Source organism: Zeugodacus cucurbitae, chromosome 4 (genome assembly GCF_028554725.1).
Source record: "Zeugodacus cucurbitae isolate PBARC_wt_2022May chromosome 4, idZeuCucr1.2, whole genome shotgun sequence".
NCBI lineage: Eukaryota > Metazoa > Arthropoda > Insecta > Diptera > Tephritidae > Zeugodacus > Zeugodacus cucurbitae.
Genome location: NC_071669.1, coordinates 43,556,908 through 43,577,540, shown reverse-complemented (window position 1 = coordinate 43,577,540; position 20,633 = coordinate 43,556,908). Strand labels below are relative to the sequence as shown.

Genomic DNA, 20,633 nt, shown 5'->3' with positions numbered 1-20,633 from the left:
GCTGTAGTAGATATCACAAGGACGCATCTTCTTCCGTGCTTGTCTCGTCCATTGCAATACCAGCTTTTCACAGCTTTGAGCCTCGCAAATTCCGGGAGTATAAAATGTTCGGTTACACTCGAACGTAGTTCTTCTTCATTTGTTATATATACAATTAAATAGTGAGAAAAACAAAATCACAATAAACGTAATTAATGTTTAATTATTTATTTATAAATAATAAATTATAAGCCATTCAGAATACAAAAGATTACTTCAATTGTGAATACCCATTAAAGGGCTAAATTCGTGCAGAAGGGCAACACTGTTCAAAGAAAAACAACTATTCAGTAGATCACAAGTGTTTTTACTTGCACTGGAAACAAAATTAGAAATTTTAGAAAAGTTTAATATTTGTTGTGCGAAGATAAAAAGTTTTGGTCAACTAGAATCTAGTGCAACCGGTGGTTTGTAAAAAGTTTGCTTATATATTAAAACGATGACGAAATAGCCAATACTATTTTAGGTATACAAATTGCTTGTGTCTCATTAAAAGAGCGAGAGTTTTCCAGAGAAAGCCCCATTAACAAAAATTTGCTTGTTAGACGTCTTATCGCATAATGTCAATGCCAATGAGTAATATAAATAAGGGCGGATATGTGCCACCGGGATTTGGAGCTGGATATCCACCTGGAGGGAATGACCCTAACGTGCCTAAAGTGGACGGTTATCAACCGTCAGCACCGGGAGCATATGTAAGTAACAATATTGTAATTACTAACAAAAGGGGCGTAAACATATATACGTCATTGAAATTTGCTTCTCACACATATGTACCTTAATTTTTAATACAAGTTTATTAATTTTTCATTTTTTTATATTTATAATGCATTGGTAGTCATTTTGGTACAATGATTGAGTCAGCTTCAAAAGAAATTATCAGGCTATGTAAAAATATTGTATATACAGTAGTGTTTGAAAAAATAGCAGTACGACATCAATGATCTAAAAGCACCCGATACAAATGCGGATATGCATGATGTTAAACAAATTGCATATTTTAACTTGAGGACGAAAAACGACAATTCAACATCCTGTGAAAATGTTCCATTTTCTCATGACGAAAGAACAATATGAATGTCACACTCTCATGCTATACGACTGTCACCTTTACGTTTTGCGAAGGGTAGAAAATGTTGCACTTGCTTCTGGTTAGAGTGTAACATTTTGAGAAAAGAACAAAGAAAACGCAAAAATGTTGAGAAAAGAACAAGTGAATTTGACAGACCAAGAATAGGGCACAATAAATGCACAATTTTTGTATGAAGAAAACGCTATTGCCGTTATAGTGTTATAATTTAAAGTTAAATAAGTTAAATTTAAAGGAAAATTGTAAAGTCGACATTATTTGTTGCAAATTTTTTATTAATGCATAAACAAATTTAAAGAGCAAATAAAAAGTTAGTATAAAAGAAATGAAACGAATAATGTTATGTCTCCAATGATGACGCGAAACCGCATTGATATTGTTATTCTCTAAATGAGTAATAAGGGTAAACCACATGTAGGCCTAACTCGACATTAGACTTTATTATATGGGTGATTCAACGATAAGAGGTTTCAATTGCATAGAGAAAACGGCCAAAGAAAAACTTTGGATTTTTTTCATGACACCTCTGTATTATGATTTTTGTCCCTTTTATTGATCTTCTCACGTAAGGGCAAGTCACTTTATACATATTTTATTATTTTATCGACGACCATGGTAAATACATCGGCCAGGGGAGAGACGTAAATTTTATTTTAGATTATTATTTTACCAAAAGCAAAAAATTAATGTAAAATAGTATTACAAATGAAAGGTACTCTCCTAGATGAATAAACCATAAAATTAAAATAATAATAATATTCACTCTTTATCCTAAATAAACGAAACAAATATTAAATATTAAAATCTTAAAATCCTTCAAAAACATTTCTGACTTTTTAAAGACGTAATATATCTTCTGCCCTTTCAAAAGATATATATACATGTTTGGCGTATGCACCGCTTATGCGATTATAGGCAAATCTAGTTTTGCGCTAGTCTTCTCTCTTTTTTGCCGTCTGGCGCCAATTGGAAATACCAATAGAAACCAGGTTTCTTTTTACCTGGTTTTTCCAACGGAATGGAGGGCTTACTGTTCCTCTGCTTCCACCAGCGGGTACTGCATCGAAAACTTTCCAAGCTGAAGCGCTTTCGTCATTCGAACAACATGTCCTAGCTAACGTAGCCTCTGTCTTTTTATTCGCTGAACTATGTCAGTGTCGTCGTATAGCTCAACGTTCCATCATCTGCGTTATTCGCATAAGTGATTGCCGCACAAGTTACCTCTTATCATAGAATCTCCCATATACAAGCAGACCGCTCCGACTTCGCACGTGTTTAAACAAACATTTCAAAAGTTATAAGTTATAGGTTTTAAAATTTTCACGCGATTGGGATGCGAAGAGAATGACTTGTAAGACGATTTTCAGTTACAGATTAAGATTCTCTATTTCCAGAAATTTGAGATTCTAGCAATAAATATGTTACTCGGGGTGAATGTAGCTTTCCAATGGTGAAAGAATTTTTGAAATCGGCGCAGTAGTTTTCGAGTTTATTCATTACAAGCATTACATTATACGAATGATAAGAATTAGTTTTTTTACAGGTATAATGGTTTTATTTAATTGTTTCTGAGTATTTAATGTAAGATTAATGCTTATAAACGAAATGAGTTTTGACGAACACGCTCTATTGCGAAATAATAAATTCGCCAAAAAATAATAGAGAATATTTTAATTTACTTGTTGATATTAACGTAATTTTTTTGCTTTAAAGGGTTTTGTGCCAGGACAGCCACAAAGCGGTTATACGCCCGTACCACAAATGCCGCCCTACGGTGAAGCTCCACCGAATTACGGTGGTCAGCAAGTTCCATATGGCGGCGGCCAACAACCTCCTTATGGTGGTCAACAGCCACCCTATGGGGGTCAGCAACCACCTTATGGCGGCATGGTTCAACCACAGCCGCAATATAATGGTGGAGGTGGCTTTCAACCAGGACCTGGTTATGGGCCACAGGGGCCAATAGTTACGCAACCAGGAATGCCACCGCCAGCGCAGCCAATGGGGCCACCTGGACAGCCAATGGGACCAGCAGGTGAGTACTATTTGTACATTTTTATTTACGAAATATGCATAAAATCATATGTTTTTCTATTGAGAAGTTAGGTGTGTGTTGCATAGCTTTTCTGTGATTGTTTTGTTTTGCATTTTTTTTATCGAAAGGCTTACCGTTTATATAAAACCGCAAGTTATTGCACAACATATTTTAAGTGTACTAACTTAACTGTTATTTAAATTATTATTTGTGCACATAAATCTAACTAATCTAATAAGCTTTTAAGCGCTTAGCAAGAAGATACACATATTACGTATTTAATTTTTGCCTCATAGTGCTCGTAGAAGCCTTTGCTGTGAGTGGAAATTTGAAATATTTGCTTGTATTTTGTTTTTGATACCCATAAAGTTTTCTAGTTTCGATTTGTATATTTTTTGTTCGTTGTTGATGTGATTCATGAATATATATGCCAAAGTTATTGAGTAAATTCTGTTGAGGAAAAATTCCATTCACCAGCCTAGTTTTGATGTTGAATATTCCCTACATGAAAATATATTAGTAATTACTTTGATAACTATAATTAACTATAACGCATAACAACCAAATGAATACAGCACCTTATTTCATGTACATCCCTAAATAAGTATACATACATATTTATGTACTTAGAAAGATTTTTTTGAACCATCATGAAGTTAACTAGGGTAGGATTAACGTATTGTTGACAGTTATTATCTGGAAATGTGTGTATGTACATTTATAAATATAAATGCAAGTTTATTAATTCGTATTTAATATACAACACTTTTATTTGCATACTATGTATTTCATCATCGTTGACCATTGAAGTCGTTATTGAAAGCACTCACTTGTTTCTTCTTGCGATAAGCCCCACCAACAAATATGTGATAGTCTCGTTAGGCACATAGTCAATGACCTGGTATTCACAAACATGAAATGAAGAGCCACGATGAGACAAATCAATAAAGATGCTGTTGTACTTTTCCTGCATATTTTAAGTTCGAATTGAACGTATGTGAAAAAAACACGCACTCGTGTGCTAGCGATGCAGAGCATCGACCTACTTTATTAAGAAAAAAGCATGAAGTAAGCCTAAATTACACATTCGCTCGCACACATGCTACAACAATTAGTTGTCGTTATGCTAAAACTAGTATATAACTATCGTTTTCAGTAATTACAAATTCGCCAGCCGCCGTAACCTTCTGTCTCACGATACACGCAAGTGGTTGTATAAAATAATAAAATCATATGTGTTGTGTTTACATTGCGCGTTGTAAATTCTGCTATATGAATACCTTCACATCTTATCACTAAGTTCTTTAATTGAGCAAATTAAGTGATAAACGCGCGCGCACAGCCGTCAGTTATAAGCGTTTGTGATGATTGCTACGCCTTCGTCGGCTGGAAATTTTCTCACCGACATTTAGTGTGCCATCAACGGTCCAGCTGGACAATACCATGCGTTAACATATTAATACAAAAATAAAAGAAAAACATTTAAATGTTCAATTTGACTAGTATTAAAGCTATCGAAAGCAAGTGCTGACATTACAACAAACTAAAGCTACAAAAGCTAGTCAAACATAATGTGCGAATCTCAAACGGTTACAAATTTATATGCTTCCACAGTTCAGTTGCATGCTCCAACTGCTGCTTCTTCTAAGAAAGTGCATAACGCTGGTAACTCGAATAGTAACGGTTTCGTTGATGTGGGCGCCAGTGTGCTGCGCATCATTTGGCATAGTCTGTATGAGAAATACGATTATCTGCGCAGACGCAGTGGAAATTTAAAAGTTATTGTTGAACGTGAGGCGAACAAACCTTTGGCGAAGAAATTTCGCCGCTCACTGCGTTTAAATAAATCAGCAAAACAGAAAGGATATGAATTTTTCATAAGCGATGAGGATAAGAGGTGAGCGCAAATGTCTGAAGTGAGGCTAAATAGCTGAGATAAAAGTTTGTGAATCTAAATATAGCTGGTAATAATCAGTGAATAAATACTTTTTAAGTATACTTATCGTATGAATCTTCGGATGCAAGCGTGATAGTTAAAACAATTATCTATGAAATTCTTATCACTAAGAGGCTTTTATGACACTATAAATGAGGAACAAAGACATTCCGTTTTCAGAAGCAAGAAATAGTACTTATGCATGTCTTTATATTGATGCCACTTAAAGATATTACGATGATTTTTTTCATTTTGGAATATATACTGATAAGTGTGTGTATGTATATTCGTATCTACTCTTCACACTGGACATTCTAATATATACATCGTATGAATAATATTAATTTTAACCCATTAATCGCCACTATTATTTAACGAAATTACTTTTTGTTTGACAGCATTTTATTTTTGTATTATTCGTTAAAAGTATTTAAATGAACCAGGTATTGAGTTGGAAATGAACAAAGTGGGAATATGAAATAATGAATCTGTAAATTCAATAAAAGTTATTTATTGAAGACGAGTTGCTATCGTTATAATAACGCAATATGTAAACCATATATTTGTATAGAACTACTGTTATGACCGTTTGTTAAAAAAGCCAGTATTGACTTCACCCTATCCAAAGGAAGTGAAAAATCTTCTAAAACTCTCTACTACTGGTTTCAAACCTAGACAAATAATCAGCTAAAAATTAAGCAGAACGTAAGTTCAGTCCGGCCAAAACAATGACGAAGCACTTATGATATCGGTAATTGATAAGATACCAGATACAATTAGTGTTTATGAATTTACAGTTATTTATGTAAACGAAATGTACCTTTCGTACACATTAATTTTTTACTGATTACAACCAGAAATTGTTATTTTTAATTCAAGTGAAAATTTGTTGAGATCATTATCGCTGTGGAGCTCGAAAGTGTCCAAGTGACAATGATTGTATTTAGGTTACCTCTGACTCTCGGGGGATTTACTTTTGATCATTACACCTCATACATAAATATATAAAAAATTAAAAATTAATTTATTACACTCAATGGGTTAACACATGAAATCAGACAAATACCTAAGAATGAAAAAATAACCGTTGCACACATATGAATGACAAAAGCCTAATACTAAACTAACTCAATTATTGTTGACTTTGAAATCTAAGCAAGTTCTAGTACAATTGATTCTATTTGCTTGTGTACGTTTACACTTACATTGTGTGTCTTTCCTCAAATGATATTGTTCAATTGTTGTCGCTTAATTGGCATGCTTTTTTAATTCAAATGGTAATGCTTTCAGTTTTGTTTACATTACAAATGTACACACATACATAAGAATGATAATGCATTAGTACCATAAAACTTATCACACTTGCAAAAATGACAATGTTATACTATTATTATTCTTCTGAATTGAATTAATCGTTTGATTTAATTTGATAAGGAATTTCTAAATTTAATTTCATTTGATAAAGATTGTCTGTTTTCTATAGAATTTAAATTGGCCCATAAAAAGATATTTTATGAGAAAGGGTTCTAACAACTGTCCATTATCGAGAAAATTCAAATTCCATAATAGTAAGAAGGGGTTGCATAGAATGAGAAGCCCTTGACTTGAACGCCATTTTCAGAAAAGGCTATGGTAACAATCCAATGTAGATGGGTGCAGTTCAAAGCTAGCGTACAAGAGTAGCACTATCTGAAATTCAATTTGCAACTTCGTTTCTGCGATATCAAAGGGTGTAGAGTTTCTTGCGAGAATAGATTTTCGCTGTATGCTTTCCTTGAAGTCCTCTTGTGTTTCTATTACTTGTATTCTGCGAGTCGCATCTTGTTTTCGAGTTGATGTCCTAATTTCCTTATACAGAGACTCCTCTCTCTCTACCTTTCTGAGCTTTCAGCGGATCGGAACCCGCTGCGCACGGAACTTAAGAATTCCTGAAGGCTCAATGGTTTCAAATTGACGTTTTAGTAATATATATGTGGAATAATTTAAAAACTGAACTCAAAATTGATCATTAATGTAACAAATGAATCATGTTTATATATGTATGTATTTTCAGGCGACTGGATGAGTATACCCGCCGGCATACCGAATTGTCCACGCGGCTTGGAGTACCTTACGATGGTCGACCAGCTTTTGGTTAAACAAAAAGTCGAATTACTCGAAGCCTTCACCGGCTTCGAAACCAATAATAAATTCTCAATTAAAAATGCGCTTGGTCAGAAAGTCTATTACGCCGTAGAGGATAACGATTGCTGCACTCGTAATATGTGTGGGCCAGCACGTCCGTTTGATATGAAAGTTTTCGATAATTTCCGTAACGAAGTCATCCATATGTATCGTCCATTAGCCTGTTCGGCATGTTGCTTCCCCTGTTGCCTACAAACAATGGAAGTGTCCGCACCACCGGGCAATGTAATTGGCAGTATCGAGCAAGAATGGTCCATCTGTTCGCCTTCATTTCGTATTAAAAATCACATCGGCGATACTGTGTTACGCATTGAGGGTCCTATTTGCACCTTCTCAATGTGCGGTGATGTAGAATTTAAGGTAAAATCACTTTAATATCACTTTGAATTTGTTTATTATTATTAACATGTATTTTTATTATTTATTATTAGGTGGTTTCTCTAACCGGTGAGTCTGTGGGGAAGATCTCAAAACAATGGTCTGGTTTAGCACGCGAAATATTCACCGATGCCGATTTCTTCGGTATTACCTTTCCGATGGACTTGGATGTGCGCATGAAAGCTGTTCTTTTGGGCGCTACCTTCCTTATTGTAAGTATTCGTAAGCTTTTCAGGTGGACTCGGCTACTACATATAGCGTTCAAATTTCATATTTGTGTATATACATGTATATTATACTGAATAGGCATATAGCGTTAAGTTTTATCGTTTGAAACTGTTAAATCGTGTGCGTCGAAGAATTTGAGGACTGAGGTAAAACCAAAAACTAAATAATTATTAAAAGTGTATAAACAGTAGTTGGCTAATAAATGTATGTATGTATTCATTTATGTGTATATACCCCATATGAATAATGATTTGAAATATTAGCTGCTTGCAGACAGTGTATTAAGCTAGTATTAAACTAAAGCACTGAATATATGTATATAATATATTAAATTGTATTTATTTATTATTTATTCCAGGATGCCATGTTCTTTGAGAAACAAGGAAATCGTGAATCCGACCGGCCAGGCATGTTTTAAACAATACGGCGCTTAAAGATAATAAAAATATTTATTGCAATCAAAACATAGACACCAGTCGGTGTTATTTGATATTAAATTTAAAATTTATCTCAATAACAAACCATTCGAATGTATAGAATACAAATTTTTTCGATATATTATGACGTACTAGTCACTTTCAAACCAAAGTAAAAAACAAAAGTGAATTTAAAAAATTATTATTAAACAGCGAACTTATGAATTTAAGGAAAAAAGTTTTTGTTGTCAATTAAAATGCTTTGATCGCTTGTAAAGTGTAAATTATTTATTTAACTATGCATTTGATGTAAGCTGTTCCTTAATAACAAATGTAATGAATGTATATACTCATGTACAATAACTATAAAGAGTTTAGCTAGGCAAAGTACTTGAAATGTACGAATTTTTTACTGTTATTTTTATAAATGTACATTTTTTTTAATAATCGTTTATAATTAAATACATGTTGCCTTATCGCCATATATATATATATGTATGTGCAATTGTACATATACTATTTATGTATATTTATATGTATGTATATATGAATCTTGTATTAATTGAATTGTTAAATATGCCTATTAAAAGATGAAAGAACAGTCTAAATAAATGTCCAACTTAATACTTAATAAAAAGTTTTTTTGATTCTGCTGTTGATTGTCTGATATTGTTGTGTATAATAAAATACACAAAAGAACATTAAAAATACCATTGTAATACAAATGCATACAATAAAATACAACTGACGCTCCGAAAGAACGCGTATCTACACCAAAGAACGTATATCATTCTTCTTCTTATATATACGTTCTCTGTCGAAATCATTTGAATTTGCGTCAAAATAGTACAGCATACTTTTAGGATGAGCGCAATTCATAAGACAAGTATTTAAAAATTTCTCAAAATTAATTATTATTTTATATTGATAAGATTCCACAACTTATCTGATTTGAAATTTTTGTATAGGCTTAATCCTGGTTATATTGTATGTACTTCAATCGGATTTTACAGAGTTGTCGTTAGGTAGAGTATATGTAAATTAGATATTTAATAAGTGATAGGAACGGCGATACTAAAGTTAACTGAACGTTTTAAAAATTATTAAATTCCTCAACATCTCTACAATATTTCTAAAATATCGATCCTAGTAATAGTTTTGGAGTAATAGTTTTTTAAAGGTGTGAGGTGAGTTTCAAAACTTCAAAATTTGAAAACAATTGTCTTATATAGTGCAATATGTTTAAAATAGTATACAGAAATATTAGATCGATCCGAGTAATATTCTAAAAAGTGAGTTTTTTGGTTAAAACTCTGTAAAAAATTCAAATTTCAATATTTTCTTTTTTTCTTCGTTCATTAACTAGATTTATCCTATTTTAGAGATAGTTTCGAAATATTTTTGGTTTATTGTTTTTAAATGAACCAATCATGAGTTTGATGTCCACCGCAAGACCATTTTTTTTGGACACGTCATTGGAGATGAGGTGCCAACGGCAAAAAAATAATACTGTATCTTTAATACACTTGTATATATGAATCTTGGAATTGTTTAGATGAAATATATGGTTGTATATAATAAAAACAATTTAGAAATACCCTTGTTTTTACCCTCTGAAACCCACCAACACCTTGAGATCTGGAAAGTTTTGGATTAAACGCTATAATTCACTAACTGATGAGTAATAGAAAGCAATTTGCATAGAGGATCGAGTGATGGAATAAGTATTTAATGTAAAAAACTACTATAATGACAAATAGATTTACCCACCGAAGTCTGGTACCAAACATAAACCAGTTTCTTTCACATAGAACGGCAACATTCTAAACCATTAAAGACTAAATAGTTTTATCATTTTCCTCGAAATTATTTTTATTTCTTTGCAAATTCCTTTTAGAATTATTGATTGAACAAAGTTGGGTGGGAGAATACTAATTGCATATCATTTGTAAACAAAATCACCTTACTTTGATTAGTACATTTCTAAATTCAAACCCTTTAAAATTCCATCAACTTTAACATAAGCTGAACAGTTGATATTGGCCAAGTCGCTGAGGTCGATAAAAATTTTTACTTATCAACATACTAAGGGAAAGGTCCAAGTAAATGAAGCATTTTATCAAACATTTTGGTTTTTAGCCGCTCTCTTCAGACGCTAAATACAATGCTTCTTTAATGCCAAAAGAAAAAAATTCCAAAATGATATAGCAAAAATAAACAGTGGAATAAAGTCAAATTTGTAGTTGTGATTCAGCTCTCTTGCACTCACTGGAGCTAACGTCAACGTAGACGCCAAACGCATTGAACCAATCAGCGAAGCTAATAGAAATTACCAACAATGCAAGGCATTAGCTGTAATAAGAAGCAGTGTATAGTGTTTCGGCCGGAGAAAGCAGTTCGCTCTTGCATGTCTCTGGCGTGGCTAGTGTGCGCAGTCACTTGACGTCTCACTTGGGCATGCCACTGCCGCCTCATTACGGAAATGACATTGATGACAGTTCTGCACAAACATTACCAAACATCGGAAGCGTTGTAGCGCATCACGTCGCGTAATAGCCGCATGTGATTACTTACATACTAATATAGCATTTTTAATTGATTTTTCCAACAAATCTCTCGATTTCGCGTGTATTATGAATCGTATGAATACAACTGGTGAAGTGTTAGTGTGATGAAACGTACAAGCTAATTTATTATTGAGTGATAAGTGTATGCGCTGGTGCATTATCCCTTATGGGGAAGGCGCTGTAAATTAGCTATAAGTATTGAAAAATATTTCTGCGAAAAGTATGCACACACCTTAAGTGCAAGTGTTACAAAATACATATATCAAGTTAATTGAGTGCAAGTGCATTGGGGCAACGGAAATTAAATCAATTTGACCTAAGCACGCGGCTTCGAATGTGGCTGCAATATGTTCCTGATCTCGACGATTGTCCATTACGTGGTGGCGCTTTACAAACTCTTCAAGAAATTCATGTGAGTTGAGCGAAAAAAAAATAGTTAAATATTAAACAATTTAATGTCCAGTAAAAACGTATCTATGTGTATAGGGTGTTTCTCGGTTTGCAGCTTTCATCGCGTGATTTTGATACACTCACCACTCACCATTCACCACTTTGTCAGTCATTATTCGTCCTCATTTGCATATTACCTAATTTCATTAAGACGTTGGTGTTTGCCGTAGAAAGTTTTGCCCGTTAAACGTGCAAACACACAAACATACAGTGCGCCAGCAATGCAAAGTAATATCGACAAAACAACGTGTGTATTACTATTGAATGCACATAAGGGTGAGCCTTCTTTGTGTGGAATACATATTTTACTTGAAAACTATACATACATAGAAGGCATCTTCGTATCGTCAAATGATCTGATAGCTGTGATTGACTGCTACTCTCTTGTCAAAAATATTAAATGTGAGAGTAATAAAAGAGCTGTCCAGTTGAATCTAATACAAGAGATCATCTCATTAAAGACTTATAATGGTTTTCTATTCTCTTTGATTATGCGAATTTTTTTTTAATTATTCCAGTCCTTTGTTCACATATACAATATATATAACAGTGACCATAACGGTGAACGTTTTTATCCACTATAACGTGGAAAAGCAATGGTAACTAGCCCCGATAAAAACGTGAAGATGTTTACTGTTGTACCTTAATTTGTGATGAGAAAAACAGTTAAGCGATTTTACTGTCATTTAGGCTCTAAAATCATTCAATATCTTCGGCTGCATTTCGAAAAAAAATAATACAAAGATGAGATGACAAAAATGAGTGAGAAAAGTTTCTAATATCGGATAGAATTTCAATATTGTAATCTTATGTATATAGAGCTTATTTTAGTAGCCATACCCGTATATTAAAGTAGTCCGGGTCAATTAATAAATTGTTACCGACTTCCAAAGCCTTTCCATTTAAAAAAAAATAACTTTTATATTTACTAAACGTTTCACAGATCTTATGAAGAGGTTTTCAGTCACTTAAAATTTATTTTTCCATTTAATAATCAAACAGAGAGACACATTTTTCTAATAATTAAAATGTAATTAAAATACCGACTATATTGCAGACGATTCGCTAGAAAAGGGCACACCCTCATGCATTATACACAAGTATATTATTACACACTTGCAATACTTTCGATCATTTGTTTACTTTTCCAACATAAGACGAACGAATGTGTGAAAAAAATGATAGACAGTGAAACAGAATAATAATTACATTAAATGTAGGAAAGCACTTACAACATTACACATTTCTGCTCAACTAATATTGGTTAATTTGAACTCTTGATTAAAGGTCGATATGTAGAGCTATGTATTTAACGCATGATTAAATAGATTTTAGCTTTCGAGGCATATGAATCATACATACATACATGCATGTATATTATATGACAATTCCGAAAAAAATGCTGATGCTTTTATGGTGTTCAGCAAGTTGTTTTATCAGTTAATAAGAGGCATTACAAACAATAACTGTTTCAAATCGCTTGCAAATAATAAAAAAAATATAAACAATTGATACTTTTTTCCTCCACTAATTTATTGCTTTGCTCCACTCCTCCTTCATATGCCCTTGTATAGGTACATACTTGGTAGAGGCTCTTATTCTCATCTCAATTTCTGCAAAGCCAATTGAGAGCACTTTTATTCTCTGCTCAGTGTAGCAGAGCTCTCCAGTGAATTAAGTTCTCCATACGCATGTGCTATTTCGTTGTGACGGCGTTGAAGAAGCTATCAACAGGCTTAACCCTTGCATGTCGTTTTAAAATAAAATTTAAGATTTATTTTATTTTTCAATAATAATGTGTTGAATACATTTTACATATTAACAACTTCGAGAGAATTATCTTTAAAATTTCTATAGACCAATTTTTATCTATGTTAATGGGTTAGGTGTATTTCAAATTTCAAAATTTGAAAAAAATAACAAGTAAGGAAGGGCTAAGTTCGTTGTGACCGAACTCTCGCGAACTTATACTCTCGCAATTAATTTATTTAATTATATTAATATAATACACAATTTGACCCACATATTCGTCATATATATGGTATATAGTCCATTGAAAGTTGGAAACCCTAATATTAGGTTAGAAACAAGGAAAATATCACAAACCAAATTTCATTGATATTGGTCGAGTAGTTTCGGAGATAGGGTTTTTGACCCATAAGTGGGCGGAACCACACTCATTCAAAATTGTGTATACCAATTTCGGTGGGGCCCTTCTGTACCTTCTTTATAGTGCAATTTTTGAGGTTCCTGGTGTTTTCCCTTATTTAATTAAAGCATTTTTAGTAGTTTTCAACATAACCTTTGTATGGGAGGTGGGCGTGGTTATAATCCGATTTCCTCCTGTTGTACTGTAAAAGGAAATGCCTGAAAAAAAACGACTCCTGAAAATTTCGTTGATATACCTTTAGTAGTTTACGAGATATGTACAAAAACTTAGTAGGGGCGGGGCCACGCCCACTTTCCCAAAAAATTGCATCCAAATATGGCACTTTACGTGTTTTCGGTTTTCGGTTTTCGCCATTTTGTGAGCGTGGCAGTGGTCCGATTTTGCACATTTTCGAAAGCAACTTTCCTATGGTTGCAAGAAACAAGTGTGCCAAGTTTCATCAAGATATCTCAATTTTTACTCAAGTTACAGCGTGCACAGACGGACGGACGGACAGACAGACATTCGGATTCGAACTTTACTCGTCACCCTGATCATTTAGATATATATATCCCTGTATCTAACTCGTTTAGTTTTAGGACTTACAACCAACCGTTATGTGGACAAAACTATAATACTCTCTTAACAACTTTTGTTGCGAGAGTTTTAAAACATCAAATCAATCCGAGAAATATTCTAAGAGGTATCAGACCACATCAGTATGAATGTAAAACTTTAAACGCATTTATCTCAAAACTCAATTTTTCAAGTCGGAGGTCACGATAACTCAAAAAGTTATGAAGCGATTTTGTTCAAATTTGCATACATCTTTGGAATAACATTATTTAATTAATGAACGAAGGATTTTTTTTACGTTTATTACAACTATTTTTTTCGAGCCAATATATGGCGAAAATTTTATCATGAAAGTGAGTTTTTTGAATAAAATTCTGTCAAAAATTTACAGTACTTTAATTTTTCCTTCGTTTATTTACTAGATTTATCCAATTATTATCAAAATATTTTTAGATGAATCCATCATGAGATATAATGTCCACCGCAATACCTTTTTTTGACACGTCATGGAAGATAAGGCTGATTTTTCAAAATTTGTAAATAAAAATTTCACAAAATACTGTTTAAATATCTTGTATATGGTAAATTGTTTAAATGAAATATATAATCTACATGAAAGGAAAAAATGTAAAATACCCTTGTCTTTAGCGTCTGAAACCCACCTAACCCCTTAAAGCTAATGATTATGATATGACTTTCTCCTTTACAGAGGCTGAAACTATTCCTTGTTCTATTAATCCATTGAGTATACTCTGAAATAAAGGTTTGGTTTGCTTACGTAAGCAGGATTAATAGAACATGGAATAGTTCAGAAGAATATTTGACTTAGTTGTGTTTGAAAGGTAGTGGTACGCGTGTTGTTTTAATACTTGAGCAGAGAGTTTTCATTGAAACCAGCATAGCACCATAAACACCGTAATGTCTGCCTTAGGATGTAAAGTAGAATCACTTCGATTAACAACAACTGCTTTGAATGATATACATACATACATACATATATTGGCGATAGGATGTATTTCATTCTCTGAGTCATCTCCAGATCTGAAAATATTTAATGAAGATTAGTCTCCTCAGCGTTGGAAAGTTAAACTAGGCCTTTATTTTTAGACATATATCTGGAATATATCGAAAATGGATGCGATCTGTATCTGTAATACCCGCCGTAACTACGTATACATATATTCGATTTCGACAATTAACAGTGTTTCGTATTTTTGTTAAAAATTTAATATTAATTACAATAGTTATTCAATAAGATAGTTTACAGTAAGGGATTACTGCCTGAAACCTGTTCACACCGATAAATACAGTAAAAATATTACAATAAGAACAAACCAGAATAAAAACTGATCGTATCGCACCCCAGTGGAGCACATTGAATTGCCGTATAGGAATGTTATCAGAAATGGAAGCAGACGCAGATGTGATTAAACCACACGGAGAACGAGTGAATAATGACAAATTCGGAGTAATAAATACATATGTACATATGTATGTATGTAAATAAATATATATAATTATACGGAATATACTCGTATTGTACATACATATGTATAGTACATATTATTTACAAAACTATAGGACATCCAAATTCGATCACGTTTTGGAGCGTGATAACTCGTTATTTGGATTTCTTGTGAAAACAAATACATTGACAGATTTGTCTTACGCAATTACAGCTATCATTAATTGTATTTTATTATTTGATAACAGGTGTGTTAATTCAACTTTTTTAGTTAAGTAAATTTCTATTTTCGTCAACTTATAAATTTAGGAAGTTTATTGGTTATGTTGATCCTATCAAATGGTTTGGCTGTTGAAGTTGGCGTGAGCAAACAATTTATATACACCGGCTATAGCGGTGATATATATTTATAGCGGTTCCCAGAAGAACGTAAACTGATATGCTAAAGTATTATAACCACTTCAAATTAGAAGGGTTACAGTTGGGCTGGTATCTCCTTTTATACTCTCGCAACAAAGTTGCTAAGAGTGTATTATAGTTTTGTTCACATAACGGTTGTTTGTAACACCTAAAACTAAATGAGTTAGATATAGGGTTATATATATCAAAATGATCAGGGTGACGAGTAGATCACTCATAAAAAGGATCTGTTGAAAATTGCTTAAAGACCTTTAATTTAAAAAGGAAAAAAGGCAGAAGCCATAATTTTATGGTAAAGATGGTACAAAAAAGTGACTCTTAAGTGGTATAAAAATGAACGGTGTGCGCTCAAAATTAAATTAACAAAAGCTCCCTACAAGAAGTCGATATATTAGCATTAAACGGCTTGAAGTAGACTCAATAGATTCATAAAAGGTCCTATTTTAAGCTTTTAAACCCTTGCCAACTATAATTACCTACCTGAACTTTTTGAATGAGCTGTTCTGACATCTCTTTGTTTTTCGCATCTCCGTGAATTTCCTAGCGAAAATTTTTTCCCTTAAATTTGTGCCATGGTCATGACTTCTAAGTTCAGTGGCCAATGTAATACCAGAGTATTGGGAACCAGCAGAAAAATACATCAAAACCGTGCGTGTGCCAATAGAATTGTAAGTGGTTACTGTACAAATATATGTTCAATTACACTTATGTATTGTCAGCGAACTCACTTGACCGTCTGGTTGATTGTGTGAAAAAAAATATATATATTACCCCCAAATGTAGCAACATAAAGGTAAAGAACACGCGCGGGGGACATACACAACAATCTAAGTCTGCGAGCCATATTGTGAACTGATAACACCAGCTCGTACATTTGTATAATATATATATATGTATGAATGTATATAGTCGGAGACGGCTAATATAGCCCTGAAAGTTATCTGCGTAACAACACTGAAAATCATTTTAATACATATAGGATTTCTATACCCAACAAATATATTTAATTTTGAAAGAAAACATTTTTCTGGATAAAGGCGTGATAGAGGTAGTGCTCTAACACAGGGGGGAATCATTTACAGTTTCTTCAAGAGCTGTTATGCATTCTTAGGTTCATGTTCATCATGAAGCAAAACGTTCTCTAGGCAAATTCATTAATTGTCAAGCTCATATAATATATTAAAGGTCACTATGATCCTAATAATTTTAATTGATGTTCTCCTTTATTGCTTAATTATATAGTAACTAGATCTTACGCATTTAATCTTCTGATAAAAATCAATGTCGGAAGAGGCTTTCTCAATTCAGAAATCACTTGACTTTTATATAGTCATAAAATGAACCTCCTATATTAATACTAACGAATTATAAAATATTAACCCCAAACAAGAACATTCAAAAGCAAACCTTCAAATAATGATTACAGACATTTTGACTTACTAGAAAGCTAACGATAGGTCAGACTGGACTTTCTTTGTAATCTTCGCTACTTTAAATACTACATCACATCTGATTCTGCTATCAAGAAAAAAGGCAAACTACTTTTTTTCAGGAACAATAGAGAACATAAAAATATTATAAAATTAAGAAAAATTTTTTTCAAACATGTCATTTACAATTATTTTTTTAATTTGGTGGTTTTTAAGATTTTTAATCCTTTTTAACCTTGGTCATAAGTTACTTTACGAACGATTCAAATTTAATCAAATTGAATCAATTTTGTATTGGAGAAAATAAAAATTATTTCGATTATGGTATATAGTACTTGTATGTTACATTTGCACTAATAAATTTATTTTACTATGCAATGACTTAGTGAATCACTTAATCAATCAGTCTATCGTTCTGTTGATAAGTTGAACCCCAACTGCCGCGTCTGGCAAATTAACGCACAAATTTACATACATACGAGGGTAGCTCGATAATTAGGTATATATTTTATTTAAACTGTTTTTATACTATTCAAGCTATAGGAAACATCTATGTGGTTCCATAAAAAAATAATTTAGTTTAGTTATTCGAAGATAACTTCAAAAAACCAGAGATCGTCTAAATCCCACCAGCCGATCTTGAGTAATAAACAGTAGTGAGTGTATAGTGAGAACCGACTTTCATTTGTTTATGCCTATTTTCTTCCATGATGGAAAAATTATAATCAGAACAAGTAAGGAAAGGCTAAGTTCGGATGCAACCGAACATTTTATACTCTCGCAATTTATTGAAGAAACTTACAAACACACAAAATTTACCTATAAATTCGTCTTAAAGTTTAATAGAATAACGAAAATCGTAATATATACTATATGAGGGCTGAGGTAATTCTTTCATTTTCACCAGCAGGGTACACTATATCCAAGACTATACGCTCACTTAATTTTGCTAAGAAATAAAGCTCACCGTATTTTTGAAAAACCTATAATTAGGTATATGGGAGCTAGGAGATGTTATGACCCAGTTTTAATAATTTTTTTTAACAGAACACTATTAGAAGAAAACAATTTCCTCTGAATTACATTAAATTATCTGAGAGATTTACGCATATTTTCGGTTAAAATTTACCCTTAGGCGCTGAGTTCAACATGTTCGATATCTGGGGCCTTGAAAAGTTATAGTCCGTTTTCCACAATTTTTTCACAAGTGAAGTCTGAGATGATATGTACTATTTGTGTAAAGTTTTATTCCACTATTTTCATTGGTTCCTTATGTATACATGATAAAGTGAAGGAATCAGATGGAATTCAAATTTGAGTTATAAGGAAAGTAGTCGTGGTTGTGAACTGATTTCGCCCATTTTTTATCCGGAGTAAATAAAATATTATATACCAAATTTCATTGAAATCTGTCTAGTAGTTCCTGAGATATGGTTTTTGACCCATAAGTGGGCGATGCCACGCCCATTTTCCATTTAGAAGAAATCTGAGTGCAGCTTCCTTCTACTATTATTTCTGTGAAATTTAGTGTTTCTGTCGGTTTTTGTTAGTGAGTTAACCCACTTTTAGTAATTTTCAACCTAACAGCCAAATATGCCCCTTCCTAGTGCGATCCCTTATTCCAAATTTTACTTTTTTAACTTTATTTATGGCTTAGTTATGACACTTTATGTGTTTTTGGTTTTCCCCAATTTGTGGGCGTGGCAATCGCCCTTTTTCGAAAGCAACCCTCTCACTGCCCCAAGGAACATGTGTTCCAAGTTTCATTAAGATATCTTAATTTTTACTTAAGTTACAGCTTGCACAGGCGGACAGACGGACGGACGGACAGACATCCGGATTTCAAATCTACTCGTCAGCCTGATCGCTTTGGTATATATGACTCTATATCGAACTCGTCTAGTTGTAGGTGTTACAAACAACCGTTATGTGAAGAAAACTATAGTACTCTCATAGCAACTTTGTTGCGAGAGTATAATAATAATTTCTTCTAATTAGGTATCAGTTGGGATACTGAAGTTATTTACTACTCTAGAAAAACTCTCAGTACTCAAATATATATTAAATTGAGAGTCTTCAGAATTAAAGTCCCCATTTGGTAGAAAAGTTCAAACATTTTCTAAATAGTTTTGAGGAACCCTTCCGACTTGAAAGTTCTTAAAACGTGGAAACTTTTATACTCCTTTGAAACCATGACTAACAGGGAACATTGTTGAAACGAATTGGGGGAGCTCTCCTTTGCCTCAGAAAAATAAAGTGAATGACGAATCACACCATTCTCGTAGCTACACATGCTTGAGAATGCTTACGGTGATTGCCAACAAAGGGCAAATGTGAGTAAACCAGCGCACAGCACTTACCACATACAAGTGTACTCGTACTCGTGTAGAAAAAAAGTCGCGGGAGCTTTGCCAGAAGCGCGTCATTCATTTTACGCTCTGTTTACTTATATAATACATGCTCGGCACAATCAAATTGAATTTTCTGCTGCTAGTACTATGCTTCTCATTTTCGCTTTTTTGCTTTCATTCCTTTAAAGCGAGTACTATTTACACTTGATTATCCTTATCAGAGAACGCCGACAAGCGTGTCGCGCTATATGTATGTTCGGTGTGATCTATATATGTGTATATCTGTATGTAGTTGGTACTATGTATAATTTAAATTTGATTTCGAATTGAGTGCGCATACTGATCTCACAAGGTTTACCACAACGCTTTGGTACACTTTAGTCTCGCCATTGGTCCGGTGCTGTTCGCTAGTTGGAAGCCTTTTCACATTACTCTATACTCGTATACATATATTTTCATTTGCAAATTGTTTGACATGTGTGCCTTTAGTGAAAAAAGTACGTGTATTTCCTCCAAAGAGTGTCTCACAAGCAAAAGTGTAACTGTGCTGAGCTATTTTTAAGGACATTCTTCGAAAATTTGTGTACGGATTTGCGTACTAAGTTGCTAATCAATATAACCTGTGCAGAAGTCTAGTGTATCATATACATACATATATACAGTTAAAGTGAAATCAACAGAAAAAGTGCTTCTAAGCGCATAAAAGCAATTCTATCCGGTTTCAAGAAATTCACGCTGGTTTTGTTTACTTGTTTCGAAACAAGTGCACTTTGAAGTCAATCCATGGAAATGGTAAGCATAACATCATAATGAACCCATTTACGACTGCGACTGATAGTGGGCGAGCGTGTTGCATTCGCACATTACTTGCTTATATATACATGTACATATGTATATGCATCTGGTCAATGATGTAGAA

At 33.2% G+C, this 20,633-nt stretch overlaps 2 protein-coding genes across 6 annotated transcripts in view; both read left to right on the top strand.

Annotated features, from left to right (window-relative positions):
* Positions 1–289: 289 nt before the first annotated feature.
* Positions 290–8,790, top strand: LOC105221144 (phospholipid scramblase 1). 4 transcript variants are annotated; one of them, XM_011197877.3, is made up of 6 exons: positions 290–446; positions 506–734; positions 2,843–3,164; positions 7,154–7,644; positions 7,716–7,874; positions 8,249–8,790. In XM_011197877.3, exons 2-6 carry the CDS (start codon positions 600–602, stop codon positions 8,306–8,308), a joined length of 1,167 nt encoding a protein of 388 aa, XP_011196179.1. In that variant the 5' UTR covers positions 290–446; positions 506–599; the 3' UTR covers positions 8,309–8,790. The 4 variants fall into 4 exon arrangements, with proteins under 4 accessions (XP_011196179.1, XP_011196180.1, XP_011196183.1 ...); XM_011197878.3 differs by having other exon boundaries at positions 314–450; XM_011197881.3 differs by lacking the exons at positions 290–446; positions 506–734; positions 2,843–3,164 and adding an exon at positions 4,558–5,061 and having other exon boundaries at positions 7,167–7,644.
* A 1,941-nt stretch (positions 8,791–10,731) lies between these two features.
* Positions 10,732–20,633, top strand: part of LOC105221148 (nocturnin) — a 36,444-nt gene continuing 26,542 nt past the window's right edge. The window contains exon 1 of one of the 2 annotated variants that reach the window (XM_011197891.3): positions 10,732–11,285. In XM_011197891.3, the coding sequence (XP_011196193.1) occupies positions 11,221–11,285 (65 nt within the window). In that variant the 5' untranslated portion in view covers positions 10,732–11,220. Of the gene's footprint in view, positions 11,286–20,035; positions 20,507–20,633 lie in introns of those variants that run through there. The other variant, XM_054229455.1, reaches the window with a different exon arrangement.

Coding starts and splice junctions, on each gene's coding strand:
- LOC105221144 (XM_011197877.3), top strand. CDS start 600: ATGTCAATGCCAATGAGTAATATAAATAAGGGCGGATATGTGCCACCG. Junction 735..2,842: donor CGTCAGCACCGGGAGCATAT/GTAAGTAACAAT, acceptor TTTGCTTTAAAG/GGTTTTGTGCCAGGACAGCC. Junction 7,645..7,715: donor GCGGTGATGTAGAATTTAAG/GTAAAATCACTT, acceptor ATTTATTATTAG/GTGGTTTCTCTAACCGGTGA.